At 34.8% G+C, this 18,815-nt stretch overlaps 1 protein-coding gene across 7 annotated transcripts in view; it reads right to left on the bottom strand.

Annotated features, from left to right (window-relative positions):
• The window catches only part of ANKFY1 (ankyrin repeat and FYVE domain containing 1), an 80,133-nt gene that overhangs the window by 37,208 nt on the left and 24,110 nt on the right, over positions 1 to 18,815 (bottom strand). For 6 of the 7 annotated variants that reach the window (XM_016138813.2, XM_036222206.1, XM_036222207.1 and 3 more), the window contains 2 exons: positions 14,673 to 14,791; positions 2,039 to 2,174 (listed from right to left, as the gene is read on the bottom strand). In XM_016138813.2, coding sequence (XP_015994299.1) covers positions 2,039 to 2,174; positions 14,673 to 14,791 — 255 coding nt within the window. Of the gene's footprint in view, positions 1 to 1,946; positions 2,175 to 14,672; positions 14,792 to 18,815 lie in introns of all 7 variants that reach the window. The other variant, XM_016138818.2, reaches the window with a different exon arrangement.

Genomic DNA, 18,815 nt, shown 5'->3' with positions numbered 1-18,815 from the left:
TATATATTTTTTTAAAAACTCACTGAATTATACAATGTAAATACAAGCAACTGTCTATTATATTTCAATAAAATGCACGATTCTCAGTTCATATGTTCTCTTTGAAAAGTAGCAAGATAGACTAACTTTCCTCTGAAGGGATTTTATTAATAAATGTTTTTAATTTTAGAGTACAAAAAGGATACAGACACACAAAAACAGTAAATATAAGTTTTAAAGTACAAAATCAAGCATATATTAAAGTGTCCCACAAACTCCTAATTTTAGTATCAATCCCATGTGTATGAATGAGACAGAAAAACAGTGAAAAGATAAATAACAAAAGGCTACAGTGGTTGACTTACAAAAGGCTTAGTTTTTTTCTTTATATCATTCTATATTTTCCAAATACTATATGCTGAACATGTATTTAAGAAAAAATAATAATCAAGAAAATTATTTTAACTATCAATTTTTAGTATATTTTTTTGAAAGAGTATTTTCCAGATAATACTTACCAAAAAAACTTCCTTTACATCAAATTGGTGATAGCATTCCCAAACCACTGAGATCCCTACATTACAAAAAATGAGCAACACCCACTTCATATTTAACTGCATCCATGTGTATCTGAGCCCTTTCACTTACTATCTCAAATGTGTAATTTCTCCCGCAGACAGCAGTGGGCACTCTGCAACCTTTGAAAAGCTAACATGTGAATCCACTCCTGGGTCTTTTCCATCCCAGCTCTTAACAAAATCCCTGACAGGTAACAACTTTATGTCCACATCCAACAACACAAAACTGAGCCCGGTAATGTTGATAGTTACAAAGCCTATTCAGTCAATAACGACAAACATTTTAATTAATGAATACATTACACAGATTACAATTATCTAAACTACTCCAACCCCAGGGCATTTTTATCAAAGTCTGACAAGGTCAATGGGAGAAAGCTCAGGAAATCTTGGGGAGCAGGATATAAATAACATTCAATCTAATTAAAATCGTTTTCATTTCACTCTCAGATGGTTCAAAAACTCACCCGAACAAAGAGTTAATTACAATGCCTCAATGGTAAAGCTAGCTTCACTAACCTTAGAACTGTTTCAGTTTTTTCTTAGTTACTAGATTTAGGTATTAAAATGCGCTCAAGCCACACCAATCATAGACAGTCAGGAGTAACCAGTGTACTGACTCATATGGGCATAACAAGCCATCTCAAGGGAAACATAAGCCCCACAGTGCAAACAGAGCAAGCAGCTCTAGGTAGCAAGGTTTCCCTTGGCTCTCTGAGGGCTATACAAAAACAGGTAGAATGCCTCTTGATGGTTGAAACTATCCCTTCACCCATCCAGGAGAAAATCCCTTTTTTCACACAGCCACAACAATACAAAAGATCACCAAATGATATAAAGATACTCCATCAACCAAAGTAACTACAACAGAAACTAAAGGGCGTTTGCCTGATATCGTTTTCTGTTGTTCAAAAAGGCCAACTTGGGAGAGAAACAGAAAATGCAATATAAAAAAACACAGCAGGCTCTTTCCTTGGAAACCTAAAAAGCAGTAACACATGAAGATTTCAGTTTTAGTATATGTGCTGCCAAAGCGACCACAGAAGATCTCAGAAACACTGGTTATGACACTTAACTGAGCCACACTGTTATGTATTAATTTAGGAATACAAGGACTTCATTCGAGTAGATCAGGAAGTCTCTTCCATAAAATGTCAAAGGAAATGATACAGGAGGGAAAGGTGAGGGTTTGGACACTGGATTATATTATTTCATATTCCATTTATCAATTCACACAATTATATAATCTTAGGTAATAAAACAGTAAAAGAAAAGAGAATATGTAAAAGCTTTAGCAAAATTTAGCTTTACAAGATAATACAATGCCAGGGAGATTAAAGTTTCTCTCCACTATAGCCTTTAAAAGAACACCTTGCAAAAGTTATTTACATTATCAGAAGAAGCTGTTTTCCCAGAGCTTGGCATAATTAAAACTCAGCCACCACCATCTGAGGTGCTTGAATATATCTGCTGTGACTTGCCTCTCCCTAAGGAGCTGTAGCTGAAATCGATTAGCTAGTTTCATCAATTCAGTCAGGAACACATCATCTTCTTTGAACTCCAACTCATCTGTATAGATCCAGCGAAGCATTGTCATTGTCACCTCAGGGTTAGCATCTGGTTAAAGAAAGAAGGTAGATAAACTGAAAACAAAGTACCAATGACACACTTAAGCTTTCTTGTGGACCCCTAATATTTGAAGCTAATAAATTCTGGTACACCCAAATCAAAAAAAAATACCATACAGCTGTCAAAAATGGTGATTAAGCATTCTAGGTAGCATCAGACTCCAGGATAGTGTTAAAAGTTTTACAAGGGGCAGACAGTGGGGATAATGAACCTACTAGAGATGTAAGTCAAATAAAATAGGGGAAAATATTTTAAACATATGACAAAGAGTTCACATTCTAATAAAAAAGACCTTACGAAAAATGAAAAAATAGGCAAACAATGGGGAAAAAATGGCAATGGATATAAACAGGTAATTCACAAAGATAAATAAAGATGGCCAATAAACCTTACCAATAACTAAACACAAATTTAAACATTAGAATAATATTTTTGTCTCAAATTAGCAGATTCTTAAAAATACATAACCTTTTACACAGCAATTATATATGTAGATTATCCTAAGAAAATAATTGAGCAAATATAGAGAAATATATGTACTAAGATACTCAACATACTATTATTTTTAGTAATTAAAAACTGGAACAAAAATCTTAAAAGTGTCCAAACAATGGAGAACAAATTAAATTACAATATACACACTAGAAATTTTTGCATCAATTAAAATTATTTAGACCTATATTCAGCATAAAGATATTCACTATATAGTAAAAAAAAAAAAAAAAAAAAAAGAAAAGAAAAGGCAGGCTAAGAATACATGTAGTATGCAATCTCTTTTTCTGTTAGGTATATTTGTGTGTGTACATATGTGTGTATGAGTATATACACGTAATACATACCACACACACATATACAGTTTTGTGTCTATCTCCAATCTGACCTCGGGGTAGTATGGCACCTGTCTATCTACTGAGATTGAAAGGATATACACCACACTAAAATATCGACCCTGATGGAATTCACAACTAATTTTTCATTTAGCTTATTTTTTCCCTGATTTTTACTTAATGAGCTTGTATAATTTTTTTAAGTTAAAGACTCTACAACAACTTGAGATGAAAATCGTAGCATAAAATATCTAAACTATGATTTCAATGAGCGTAGACTCTTGATTAATCAGAATAAAGACAGTGATGGTTAGAGAACCACATAAAATCATGATCTACCAGAGGTTCTCAAAGTGTGGTCCTGGGCTTGCAAAATCAGTATCATCTGGGAATTTATTAGAAATTCTTATTCTCAGGCCCACGCCAGATCTACTATATTGGAAACTCTGGGGTTGGGACCCTGCACTTGTGTTCTAATAAGTCCTCTACATGATATTGATACTTATTAAGGATTAGGAAACTACTAAATTCTCGATTATCTGAGAAAGGTACAACACAAACCAGTAACATCTAATTAACTCAGTAATTAGGCAACAACTAATTAGCTCCTATTAACCCCTTCTCTTCCAACAATAGTGGGGAGGAAAGAGTTGAAGCAAGTAATGTCAAGTGAGTGTCCCTGATTTATTCACAACCACATTGATTTACTATTATCCCCTAAAATAGCCAGATAGTAAAAGAAAAAAGCATAATAATAATAATAATAATAAACAGTGAAAGTAAACCCAGATGCTAATAGAGATCATGTTAAGGTTTATTTTTTCTCTTCTCTCTTTCCTAATAATGTAGTAACTGCACTTTTTAAATGTTTTAAGAGAGAGAAAATAGTTTAAAATCAGATGAGAATCTATTTATTCAAACAACTTGAAGAAGTACTTCAGCTAAAACTAAGGTACGCAGAGTAGATCTTGGAAATAAAATGAATTTCTGAGCTAGCTTTGCAAATTGGGTTTAATATCTCAGTGGTCTTTTAATGGAAATAAAAATATATGTAAGTCATGTGATTTGTCCAGTGTCACCGCAAATGCCAAAACTATATATAGTACTCCTTTTATACAGCCTTATCTTGGAAAAAAGCTTACTTCTAATGATGAGAGCATCTACAACATCACTACCTTCAAACACTTTCTCTGTAGTAGTTTCTTTTATTCTGTTTTAAAATTTGGCTGATTCCTTTAATAACCCTCCCTCAATTGTCCAAACCAATAAACTTAACCTGTACAAATGATATACCAAAACCTAAATAATTTTCTTCAAAACTACCACCAGCAGGGATTTCCTGGAGGTCTGCGAAATTTCAAATAAAGTTTAAGTGATATCCAAGCTTTCCAACTGCTACCTTGACTCTTCCTTTAATCTCCAAAATATACTGAGAATAATCCATTTTGAGACTCATACTAATCAGCCAATGGTATAAGGCTGTAGAGAACACTGAATCAGAAGGAGGGTGTGTGCTTCCAACTGTGAACTTTTAGGCAAACTATAAAGTCTATCTGCTTCCAATCTACTTAAGCAAGTGGTTGTAAAAGTCAGATAAAAAATAGTCAGATAACTCCATAAACCAGAGTTACCTTTAAAAAGAGTAGACGCTAAGAAGTGAAACCAGGTGACCTCTATGATCTGCATGGTGTATGTGCTGCTTAGAGGCAATGCACCCCTCAGAAGATCCAGCACACAAGCTGGTAAAAATCTGCAATTGCAAGGATGAAAAGAAAAATAACACCCAAACTTCTGACTTCACTGTAGTCCAAGATACATATAGTCATATTTTTGGGAATCTGAGATTTTCTATATGACCTAATATTTTAATTTTTTTATTTTAAATAAATGTTTTATAAGACATTTGGAAAGAATGGGAATAAACTTATCTGTATGTAATTAACCACTAAGTGAAACATACTAAGGAAATTTATTTTGTTACATATTCTATTTAATTTGTCAAAAGCAGAGAAAGGTGTTTTGAATCTCCTGCTATGACTCGTTTAATTAAACTGTCTGAGTTTCCAACTGTTTTTCTTCATCTACTTTAAAGTTTTTGATTCATAAAATTAAAATATCATAATAGGGTGCACTTTAATCAGTAAAAAACCCTCTTTAATCAGTTCAAGGACACAAACTTAAATATAACTTCTTATAAATAATAATAACCGCCCTCCCCCAACCATACTTCTAAATAATCCTCGTCAAAAAAGAATATTAGGATAGAGGTTCTAACTGTGTAATAGCAGTGTTAACAACCCCATTCTATTTCAACCAACCATAGCTAAAAAGACTAGACAGAGTACAAAAAACCAACTATCTGAGGCTTCTAAAAAGTAAACAAAAGCAGCTGAATTGTATGGGTGAGCAAAACTTGAAGAAGCAACCACACTGCATGAGTTTCCAGAATTTTTTTCTATGGCTTTGTCCTGAGAGTATAAGAGCAACACTGCTGTGGTGACCTTAGGGATGCCTAAAACTCCAATACTACTCCATCTTTCTGGCCAGATGGACAAAGAAAAGAGACAGAGAAGGTGAGATCTCCTAATTCTGTGTATGAACCCACAGAGGTCTCTGGCTAACTTCTAGTTGCTCATGCATGAACTAGTCCCAACCTAGCTTAAAAAACTGAAGTGATAACTGAACCACTATCCACAGAAAGTGAAATAGAACTTGCAGTCTGAGCCTAAGGAATTCAATGTTTTCCAGAGGATTATACAGGACTCAGAGTATACATATAACAATCACAATGTCCAGGATACAATCCAAAACCATTTGATAATAGTAAAAAAGAAAAAAAAAGAAAGAAAAATGACCATTTCTCAAGGGAAAAGAAAATCGACATATTCTAACCCCAAGATGACCCAGATACAGGTTTATCAAAGATCTGAAAGCATCTACTGTAATGATGCTCCAGAAGATTAAAAAAACACACTTCAAATGAAAAGATATGACTTTTCAGCATATAAGCTATAAAAACAAATGGAAATTATAGAAATAAAAACTATAATATACATAATAAAAACTCACACAATGGGCTAAACAGCAGAATGAAAATGGCAGAAGAAAAAGTCAGTAAACTTGAAAGATAGATCAAGAGAAAGATAGAACAGAGAGTTTTAAAAGACTGGGAGGAAAAACGAACCTCAAGGAAACTTGTGGGATACTAACAAAAGGTTTAGTAAAAACGTCAATGGAGTCTCAGAAGGAGAGAAGAAATAGATCAAGGAAGAAAAACATTTGAAGAAATGATGGTCAAGAACTATCCAAATGTGGTGACAGAGATGAGTTTTTAGATTCAAGATCAAAGAACTCCAGTGAAAAACAAAATCATATCTAGACACATCATAATAAAACTGCTGCAAATTAAACACAAAGAACATATCTTCATTATCTCACATCCACTAGAACACCCATTGTCAAAAAAAAAAAAAGTCCAACCCAGGAAGTAGCAAGTGTTGGTAAGGATGTGGACAAACTGGAACTCTGTGCACTGCCAGCAGAAACACAAAATAGTGCAAATCCTATGAAAAATAGCATGGCAGTTCTTCAAAAAATTAAAAATAGAATTATTACATGATCCAGCAATTCCACTTCTGGGTATACACCTAAAAAAACTGAAAGGAGACCCTGAAGAGATATGTATACACCCATACTTATAACATTACTCACAACAGCCAAGATGTGGAAGCAATGCAAATGTCCATCAGTGGATGAATAGATAAAAATATGGTATATAGATCCAAAGGAATGTTATTCAACTTTAAAAAGAAAGAAAATTCTGACATATACAACATAGATAAACCTTGAGGACATTATGTTAAATGAAATGAACAAGTCACAAAAAGACAAATACTGTATGATTCCATTTATATGAGGTACTAAAAGTTGTCAAACTCATAGAGACAGAAAGTAGATTGTTAGCTGTCAGGGACTACATACAGGGAGAAATGGGAGTTGTCGTTTATGGGTACAGAGTTTCAGTTTTACAAAATAAAAAAGTTCTGGAGATTGGATGCACAACAATTTGAATATACTTAACACTACTGAACTGAACACTTAAAAATGTTTAAGATGGTAAGTTTTATGTTATATGTTATTTTACCACAATTAAAAGATAAAATAAAGAAAAGGTCTTAAAAGCAACTAGCGAAAAATGACCGTTACATATAGGGAAACGATTCCAGTGACTGCAGATTTCGTATCAGAAATTAGAGGCCAGAATACAGTGGAAAAACATCTTTTAAGTGCTTAAAAAAAAAAAAGAATTTTCAATTCAGGTTTCTACATCCAGGGAAAATATCCTTTAGAAATGAAGACAAAATAAAGACGTATTCAGATGAAGGAAGAGACTTTGTCACTAGCAGATTTGGTCTATAAGAAATGCTAAAGGAAGTTCTTCAAGCTGAAGGGAAATGATACCAGAGAGAAATCTGGATCTTGAAGAATGAAGAACAGAAAAGGAAATAATCTGAGTAAATATAAATGACTTTTTATTCTCTTAAGTTTCCTATAAGATGCATGACTATTAAGAGCAAAATCTAAAACACTAGTGGGATTTTCAGGGTATGTACATGTAATATCTATGACAACTATGACATAAAAGTAGGTGGTGAAGGTGTTAAAGGGACTAACATAGTTGCAAGGCTCTTACATTTTACATGGTATAGCACAAATAGATTATAAACACACTATAAAAGATTAGGGGAAAATATATTTATCATAATCTCTAGAGTAGTGGTTCTCAACCATGACAATTTTGCCTCCCAAGGGACATCTGGCAATGTCTGGAAATATTTCTGGTTGTCAAAACTGGGGGAGTGCTATTGGCATTAAGTTCCAGAGATATTACTAAATATCCTACAATGCACAGGACAGCTCCCACAACAAAGAATTATCTAGCCCAAATATCAATAGTGCTGAGGTTGAGGAACTTTGCCCTAGATTAACCACAAAACAATAATACAAAGAGATACGTATAGTCAAAAAGTCAAAAGATAAATTTAAGTAAAATTCGAAACATCCAAATTATCCAAAAGAAGGCAAGAAAATGAGTACACTGAATAAAAAAAGGGGAGACAAACAGAAAACAAATAAAATGGCTGCCTTATCATTCAAAATAACCACATTAAATTTAATGATCTAAACACTCCAGTTAAAAAGAAAAGATGATAAAGCAAGGCCTCACTATATGCTGCCTATAAGAGATGTACTTCAAATATAAAAGCCAGATATATTGAAAGTAAACAAACAGGAAAAGAGATACCATGAAAATAGTAAGCATACCGAGGCTGCAGTGACTATTGAATGTTAGATAAAAGACTTTAAGATAAAAAGTATTACCAGATATAAATATTATGTCAAAATGATAAAAGCCACAATTCATTATGAAATCATGATAATTATAAATGTGTACATTATAAGGATGAAGGCCCAAAATATATGAAGCAAAAACTGACAAAAAGGGAAAACTTGACACTTCTGAAATTACAGATGTTAATACCCACCTTTAAAAAATTGACAGAACTAGACATAAAGAAAAAGAATATATAGAAGGTCTGAATAACATTATCAAACACCTTGATCTGACATTTAAAGAATACTACATCCAACTGCTGAATATATTTTCTTTCCAAGTACACATACTCACCAAGACAGACCATATGCTGAGCCATAAAACAAGTCTCAATAAATTTAAAAGGATCAAAATCATATAGTGTGTTCTCTGACAAAAACAAAATTAAATTAGAAATCAGTGATTAATAAAGTATCTAGGAAAAGCCCAAATATCCGGAAATTAAGCAACATACTTCAAAATAATTCCTGGGTGAAAGAAGAAATGACAAGGAAAATTAGAACATATCCTGAATTACATGACAATGAAAATATATCAAAATTCACAGGATGCAGCTAAAGCAGTGCTGAGAAGAACTTACAGCTTTAAGTCCTCTTACTAGAAAAGAAGATCTAAAATAAAATATCCACATTAAAAAATTAGAAAATAAAGAGTAAAGTAAATCCAAAGTAAGTAGAAGAACAGACAGATATCAATAATATAGAAAACAAATAGAGAACATTTAAAAAGCTAAAATTAACAAAGCCAAAATTAAAAAGATCAATAAAATTGACATACTTATAACTAGACTTCGGGAAAGAAAGAGAAAACATGAATCACCAAGACCAGGAATGAAAAAGGAGCTGCTGCTACAGACACTAAAAAATAACAAGAGAAAACTACGAACAACTTTATACCAGCAAATTCAACAAATTAGATGAAATGGACAAATTTCTGAAAAATATAGCTTTCCAACACTAAGAAAAAATATGAACATCCCTAAATCTACTTAAACATTTATCAAAAACCTCCTCCAAAATGAAACTCCATACTTAGATGATTTCAGAGATAAATTCTATCAATCAAGAAAGAAACAATAACATCAATCTTACAAAACTTTTCCAGAAAACAGAGAATGAGGATCACTCCCAAACTCATTTTGAATCCAACACAACCCTAAGTGAAAAATTTAACATGACCGAAGACGTTACAAAAAAGAAAATTACATACCAATATCCCTCACGATTACTGATGGAAAAATCCTTAACAAAATATTAGCATATAGGATCCAACATATGCAAAAGGATAATATTAATAACCACATAGAGTTTATCCTAAAAATGCAAGATTAACATTTGAAAAAAATCAATGCAATTTACTATATTAATAGCACAAGAGAAAAATTCGACAATCATTTAAGTAGACACAAAACAAGTGTTTGACAAAATTAAAAACTAAGCCATATAAATCTTAAAAAACTAAGAACACTCAAATTGATAAAGCACATCTATGAAAAACCAACTAATATTTTTGTATTGATTAAAGATGTCATGGTCCCCCTTTGAGATCAGGAATGAGGCAAGAATGCTCACTTTGAAACAAATGACTTGTATCCAGATTATATACAGGACTCTTAAAATAGTCAATAACACATGAAACAATGCTCAACATTATTCATCATCAGAGGAATGCAAAACAAAACCACAATACATTCCACATCCATTAGAATAGCTAAAATTATAAACAAAAAACAATCTGACCATACCAAGTGCCAGTGAATTGTGGAGCCACTGGAACTCTTATACACACTGTTGATGGGAATGTAAAGTGATATGTCAGTTTGAAAAAGTTTGGTAGTTTCTTCATGTTAAATAATCACTCCCAAATACTTACCCAAGAGAAACAAAAACATATGCCTACATAAAGACATATATACAATGAGCATAGAATTTTATTCTTAACAGCTAAAAACAAGAAAGAATATAAAAATTCATCAACGAGTAAATGAAAAAAACAAACTGTGGTATATGAATACATGGAATACTATTCAACAATAATAAAGAATAAACAATTGAAATCACAACAATCTGCAATTTTAGATGAATCTCAAAATCTTTGATGAGTAAATGATAAGACAAAAAGAGACTATGTGCTCTATAATTCCATTTTTATAAAAGTCCAGAAAATCCAAACTAATCTACAATGAGTGAAAATAAATTGGTGTTTGCCTGAGGATGTTGATGGAAAAACAGATTAAAAAGAGACATGAGGGAACTTGTAAGATTAAATGTTATTGCGTGTGGTGATAGTTTCACAATTATGTCAAACTGATTAAATTATACCTTTTTATGTGGGTATTTTATTTCACTCCCTTTATATCTCAATAAAGTTGGAAGAAAAAGAAACCAAAAGTGAGAGGCAGCACAGCATTGTGGTTAATGGCATGGATTCTGCAACCGAACTGCCTGGGTTCAAACCCCAGCTCAAACACTGTTGTGTGACCTTGGATAAGTTATTTAATACTGTGTGCTTCACAGTTTCCTCATCTATAAAATGAAAATAAACAACAACACTTACCTCATAAGTGTTGTTCTAAAGATAAATGAGTTAGTGCACATAAAGTACTCGGAATACTACCACCCAGTAAATGCTACACAAAAATTTGCTATTATTAAGATTTCTGGTCAAAATGGAAGAGTAGGTAAACATGGTGCTGGTCTCTTCTCACAATCACATCAAAATTACAACTAAATTATAGAACAATAGCCCTTGAGAACCACCCGAATGCTAGCTGAACAAAACCCCTATAACTAGAGATATAAAGAAGCCACATTGAGACTGAAAAGAGGGTGAAGATGTGAAACGGGTTGGTCCCACAGCCACATGTGGTGGTTAAGAAATCAGGAGGGACATTTCAGCTATGAAAGTCCCTACTGAGGAGTGAGGGGTCCCAGCCCCATGGCCTGGAGCACCAGTGCCAAGAAAAGGAGTTTCCACAACAGCTGGCTATAAAAATCACCAGGGACACAGTCCAGGTGAGATGCCTGTAGAGCCAGGCATCCTCCTAAAGGGCCCAAGCTCAGACTCATTCACAAACATTCACCTTAAACTTCAGAGATGAGACAGCAGCTTGAAAAGCACCAGGGAGATATGGGGAGGAACTAAATTATCTGGCTTTAAGGGTAGGGCTTCCCTGCTCTGTGGGGTCAGCCTCCACACAATAGCTTGTCCACTATAGTCATGGCCAACCTTCGCAGCCAGTCAGCCTGAGGGGTCAATCCCACCCACTGATGTGCCAACAGCAATCAAGGCTCAACTATAACAGGAGAGCACACACAAACCACACAAGGGACACCCGTGGAGCAGCCAGCTCAGGTGAACAGGGAGGTCTGTGTCACTGGGCAACAAAAGATACCTACTATATAAGGCCACTCTGCCAAGACTGGGACATATAGCAGATCTATCTAAAACACAGAAACAAACACAAGGAGGCAGCCAAGATGATGAGACAAAGAAACATGTCCCAAATAAAAGAAAAGGACAAAAATCCAGAAAAAGAACTAAAGAAGATAGAGACAGCATTTTACCAGATGCAGAGTTCAAAACACTGGGTGTAAGGCTATTCAATGAGCTTAGGAGGTAAAAAATAGATGATTTCAGTGAGAACTTCGACAAAGAGAAAAGAACATGAAGAACCAGTCAGAAATGAATTAAGTGAAATGAAGAATACATTAGATGAAATCAGCAGATCAGATGAAGCAGAGGATTGAATCAGTGATTTGGCAGACAAGGTAGCAGAAAAAACCAATTGGAACAGCAAAAAGAAAAAATTATATATTTTTAAATGAGAATAGTTTAAGGGACCTGTGGGACAATATCAAGCATAACAACATTTGCGAAAACAGAAATTTGAATCTCTAAGAGGGGTTCTTAGCTATTAGCAGAAGGTCACAAGGCTATTTGAATATCTTCATTACATAGCAGCTAACTTCCAAAGGAAGGAAGGAAAAGAGTCACAATGCCTTCCAGGAACCTATTTCTGAAGTAATATGTTGTCACTTCTATCCATTAGGGTTTAGTTAGGCTATCATTCAGGAGAGGAATATCAAATAACATATTTTTAAAATACCACAGACATCATCAGAAGGAACGTAGCAGGACCTAATACTGGAACTGAACAACCCTGATAATAGTTCACATGATATTCAACAGATGTGGAGCATTGTTGTGTTTCTCTTGAAAACTTAAAATGTCATGCAGATCCCCTGTGAGTTTGCTGTAGCACCTTCGTGTGTCTCAGCACAGCGTTGGGAACCTATGCTATTGTCGCTGCTCAAGGCAATCTCCCAGGTGGTGCTTTAGTGCACAGCTTTCCTAACCAGAATGGAAGAAGCATGCTTTCTGTTCTTGGGCATGAACCCAAGACACATTCCAGGAAAGCTGAATGGCTCACCATAAACTCTTATACCAGGGAACCAGAAGATCTTTACTGGATAAAGCATTCAAGAAATTCTAGCTTCAAAACAGCCATTCTAATCAAATGGAACCTCTCACAGTGTTAGCTGCTATTGCTAAAGTGCTATAGAGAGGCAATAAACAAATCATTTTGCCGGAAACAAATTGTTTTATTTCACAAAGGGCTCTCCTCCTGGCCTTATGTTGAGCTAACAGTTATATTTTCTTCCCAGTTGATGAAGTTTATATCTTCACACTTAATAAGAAATAAAAAAAACAAATATATGCCTTTTCTCTTTATTATTTTGAAATAATTTCAGACTTACAGGAAAGTTGTAGAGTTCCATTATACATAACCTTTACCCTTCCTTCTTTCTCTAATATTAACATCTCATAATCATAGTACAATTATCAAAATCAGGTATTTAAGACCGATACAATACTATTAACTGATCAGAGACCTTTACAAATTTTGCCAATTTTCCCAATGTCCTTTCTATGGTCCAGAATCCAAGTGAGGATTCCACAATGCATTTAGTTGTCATGGCTCCTTAGTCTCCTCCAACCTGTAAGAATTTAAGTCTTATCTTTCAGGACCTTAATGTCTTTGAATAACACAGACCAGTTATTTTGCAGAATTGTTCTTCAATTTGGGTTTGTCTGCTACTTTCTCATGATCAGATTAAGGTTATGCATTTATGGTCAAGAATCCTACAGAAGTGACTGTGCCTTTGTCAGTGCATCGCATCAGGCAAAAACTTCTTACTTTTTTGAACAAGGTATGATATATGATTTATATAAAACATATATCCAAATGCTTTAAATACTTTATAATGCCTACTGTATCTTTGTCAACATGTGCTAATAACGAAAGAATTAAAGTTGTGTTTTGAATTTTAAGAAATAACCAATTACATGAGAACTTCAAAAGAAAATATGAAGCTTAGAAAGTCAATCATTCTAAGATATAAGTTCCATGCAAATAGGAATTTAATTCCGTTCACTGCTGTATCCCAAACATCTTGAAAAGTGCCTGCCACTCAAAATTTGCAACATCAGCATTTGTGATATTAATGAAATAATTTTGAGAATGAAATACCAAGAAAGCCATAATATGATTAGATCAAGTCTATTAGTGTGGAAAGAGTTAAACCATTTAAAACATAGCTTTTACACTATTTATACACTTGTTTACAAGAGCCTATTTCCAATTTTCCTCAAACTGCTGGCCAGCCATGCAGTATCAGTGCTTCCAGGTATTACATAACACACAGGCTTCTTGGGAAGTTTCAGCTGCTGCAAGTCCAGATTTAGGCAATCATACCTACACCCACCCAGGCATTTCAGCAGGACTTTTGGACAAAACACACAATTAAACATGAACAGGTCCATATATGCCACCACCTCCTTGGAACTCTCCCACAATACAATTCAAATATAAATTTTAGAAAGAAAAATAAAGATGTCATACCTGTATTATCAACTATTTTATTAGTAGATGCCTGCCTGATCTACCAAAGCCACAAAAGAACTGCTCTGCAGAGGATCACTCTAGAAAGTAAAACTTACAGCAGGGATCAAACCATGCTTATTGTTTACAACAGGAGAGTTCAGGCACATTTAAACATTTACTATTTATTAGCCAGGTAGTAAACAGAGGTATTCACAAAGTTTACTAATTCATAATTATTTAACTAGTTCACAGTCACTATCGATTGATAAGTATTCTACTTTCATTGTTCCACAAATATTTCAAAATGGCACACCATAACCTTCTGCCAAGACTTCTTATGCTGGCAGTTTTAAGTCTCCAACTGCTCAGAGGCTCACCTGACAGGTCCAGCTCCTTGGTGGAAGACAAACTGGCCAGACTCCAGCTGTCACTGCGGGCCGCCAGGACAAACTTGTGAGCATTGATGTACCTGTCCGCAACTTTTATCTTCAGATCACTGATGAAGAAAACATATCCACAAATACAAAAACAAAAAAGTCATAACTAGATATGGCTAGAATACACAGCTGACAAATATATAAGTATTGATTGATCAACATGCATGTGCTAAAGAAAAAAAATCACAGCAAAACTATTTCTCTATGCTACCACTGAATTCTTATGGGTCGAGTTTGCAATATGTTGCTAGACATGTTTTCTATTTCTAAATTCCAGCTTTAGTTCACATGGGATGTTCTGCTTCAAAAATAATCTCTAATGAGATTTCTTACAGTGGTGAACCTACAAGTTAAACAGGATGATTAATATTCATATAAAATGTAGAAAAGTTTTTATGCAGAATGAAGATAAATTATCAGGAGAAAGACAGAAAGCTTAAAGATTGTGATGACAGCTATGAAATTACAACGTTCAAGCAAGGTTCGACAGAAAAATGACGAAGTAATTAGCTTTGATAAATTAGTCAAGTATATGAAACCCAATATATAGCCTCCTGTTCTCACCAGAAAACATTCAGACCTATTATTGGGAATCTTTCACTCAACGATTTAGAAAGAAATGCAGTAGAAGAAACCTTTCTTTCAAACGTTTCCATACTTATGACATATCATTACATGAAAGAGTTTTCCAAATAGTTATTTATGCTTAACTCTGAAATATCAAATGCTAACAGAGGAAAGCATGTGGGCAATTAACAAAAACCTAAGGATGACCTACTGAGCTAACACAACATGTGCCCATATGGCTATGTTGGCAGCAATCCAAAGCCATTAATTATCATCATTCTGCTTGTATTTAGACTTTTTGTTTGTTTTCATACTCCCCTTTAAAATATTTTTAGGTTGGAAAGCCTTTAGAAACTAAATACACAAAAATTATTACATAAAAAAAACTATTACATGAATTAACTCATCCACTTAAACGGAGACCCATATAGAATACTGTTTCTATAAAATGCTTGATACAGACATTTTACCTCACGAAAGCACTGTCTAGAACATAGTTTATAATTATGTAAGCATAGCAACAATTCTAGTTCTATTAACAACCTAGGTGCAACTAATTATGTTAGGTTAAAAGAGTAATAGGGTCCTTATTATTAGAAATATTATAAACTACTGTTAACATAGTAAAATATTATTAACCAATATAGGAAGTAATGGGATTAATATTCCATTTAAAACAGAACATAAAATTGTCTCAAATCACATCCTACACAGAGTTTTAAAAATTTAATGAAAACAAAGAGCTGGCTATTTACAAAGCACATACAATCTTTAATCTCTAAAATACTTATCAACTACTAATCTAATAACTTAAGTGAATATTCACTGTTTACTGTTTCAGCCACAAGTCTTTTACCCATAAAAATTATAAAACTAAATGTCTCTATAGAATTCCTGCAACTATCCATGAATGTCAGGTCAAATTTTTTTCTCTTTAGTAGTTGAACATACCAAAAGGAATAAAGGATTTCACTAATAATTTCTAATAATGATAGTTTTTTAAAAATACAATTCGAAAATGGAAAATTGGATAAGTCTATGAGGACTGTATGTGGAAACTAGTAATTTTTTTTCCATTTCATTTTAGTCAATTAAAGATCATTTCCTTTCAAAATGAGTACTACAATGTTGTTTCTGGACAAAAAGAATAAATAAAGAGCTTCTTGCTAGACTTTCTCGATCAAACACTTTAATAGGAAAAAATTATAAGTTTGGTTGCTAAAAAAATGAATGAAATAACTACATATAATCATAATTTTTAACTATCTTATGGGACGAAACCCTTTTCCTGAACTTAAGTAAAAATAAATGCAGCAATTTCACCCACATTTCTCAACTTTAAAATTTTAACGCCAACTTCAGTTACTCCAGTTACTGAGCAGCACATAAACATACTATTTAAATTCTTCAACAAAATTGGTAAAAGAGCATCTGCTTTAGAAACTGATTTTCCAATTCAGTTACTCCATTTCAAAAGCTCAGTCCTCTGAATGCTCCGATCCCCACCGTAGGTAACACAGGTGTAGTCAATCTTCTTTAGATAAAGAACAAGGTTTAGAAGATGAAGAGAGACCCACAGGAGCCATGAGATCATACCACAGCTGACTAGGTAAAAAGAGAACAGAATGGAAAACAGCCTAGTCTCTTTCCCATCATCTCCTAGAAGGACAACAGTATAATGAATGCAATTAATTGATGAGTAATTAAGAAAGTGCTGGGAAATAAAAATGGTGTAGATGATAGAGGCCTTGTTTATCCCTCTTGTGACCAAATCAAAGTTGTGACAGAAACACAGAGTAAATGGCAAGGAAAGGCACCTGGGATCTAGACAAACAGAAGCACCACAACTAGGGAGAGAAACAATTAATCAACCTGCAACGGGAGAAGGTAGAAGGGGACAAAGATGCAAGGCTTCCCAGTCCCAGTGGCTCAGTGGGACCCAGGCTGTAGTAGGGGCTGTGGCAGAAGCCTCTTAAAGAAGCTGTGTCCGCGAGAGGACTTTTGCAGTGACGGACCTGTCGCTCAGAAAATCAGCATTGGGTCGGTTCTGCAGGAAACACCAGGGACTTACAAGAAGACACTGAATTGTCGAAGTGAGGGCCAGAGGCAAGGCTCACTTCTGGATAGTAGTGCCTGCAGTGTCCATTGCTATTCTGTAGAGCCCTCCCTCCTCCTAGTGTGTGAACACAGCGCCGCCATAGCCGAGATGTCATAAAATTAGATAACAGAGGTCACTCCACCCAGAGGACTCCCTGAAACTCTGCCTCCTTCAACTCCTGGCCCCACCCAACCCACATTCAGGTGTGTCCTCATCCAGTCAGGTGCTACTTGCTGAGCAGTGCCAAGACTCCACACTGGTGCAGCAGCTGGCCTCGGTTTCTAGTGTGTTTTCTTGAGGCAACTATAAGCACAACATCTGTGGATTGCTCATTGAACCTTAACAGGTGGCTCTGGAGAGGCACAGGCTGGGGCTAAACTTGGCCTGCAGCTCAACCCCTTTCAGAACTGTGCCACTGGACACCAACTACATAAAGCCACACTTCTGAGACTGGCAGACTTAGGAGCTTTGCTTAGTACACAGAAACAGACACAGAAACGCAGCCAAAATGGGAACACAAAAAAGCAGAAACCAAATGAGAGAACAGAAAAGAGACCCCAGAATAATGGAGTCAAGCAATCTAACAGATGCAGAGTTCAAAACACTGGTTATTAAGATGCTCGATGAACTGAGGGGAAGTGTAGATGAACTCAGTGAGAACTTTAACAAAGAGATAAAAACGGAAATGGAAATTATAAAAGGGAACGAGTCAGAAATGAAGAACACATGATCTGAGATGCAGAGTCTATCAGAGGGAATCAACAGTGGATAAAGAGGAAGATCAAACCACCGATATAAAGGATGGGGAAGCCAAGAACATCCAAGCAGAAGGGCAAGAAAAAAGAAGCCAAGAATAATTTAAGGAGCCTACGGACACTATTGTAAAAATATCTGTGTCATAGGAGTGCCTGAGAGAAAATAAGACGTTGAAGAGCTATTTGAAGAAATGATGATGGAAAACTGCCCTCACCTGGTGAAGGAAACAGACATACAACCCCAGGAAGCTCACAGAGTTCCAAGAAAGAGGAACCCAAAGAGGCCCACACCGAGACACATCATAATTAAAATGCCAAAGATTAGATACAAAGAGAGAATCTTAAAAGCAGCAAGGGAAAAGCGGTTAGTTCCCAACAAGGGAGCACCCAAAGTTTCTCAAAAGAAACTTTGCAAAGCAGGAGGGCTTGGCACAAAATATTCAATGTGATGAAAACCCAGGATCTACACCCAAGAATGCTTTATCCAGCAAAGCTGTCAATTAGAGTGGAAGGACAGATAATGAGCTTCCCAGACAAAGATAAGCTAAAGGAATTCATCAACACCAAGTCAGTATTACAGGAAATGTTGGAGAAATTTCTTTGAGAAGAAAAGTCATGTATCAAAACAGGAATAAAGAGCGGTAATAACTACATTCCTATCAA

This window comes from Rousettus aegyptiacus, unplaced genomic scaffold (assembly GCF_014176215.1).
Source record: "Rousettus aegyptiacus isolate mRouAeg1 unplaced genomic scaffold, mRouAeg1.p scaffold_m13_p_6, whole genome shotgun sequence".
Lineage (NCBI taxonomy): Eukaryota > Metazoa > Chordata > Mammalia > Chiroptera > Pteropodidae > Rousettus > Rousettus aegyptiacus.
The sequence above is the reverse complement of the archived record's forward strand: the minus strand, read 5'-3'. Positions and strand labels throughout refer to the sequence as shown.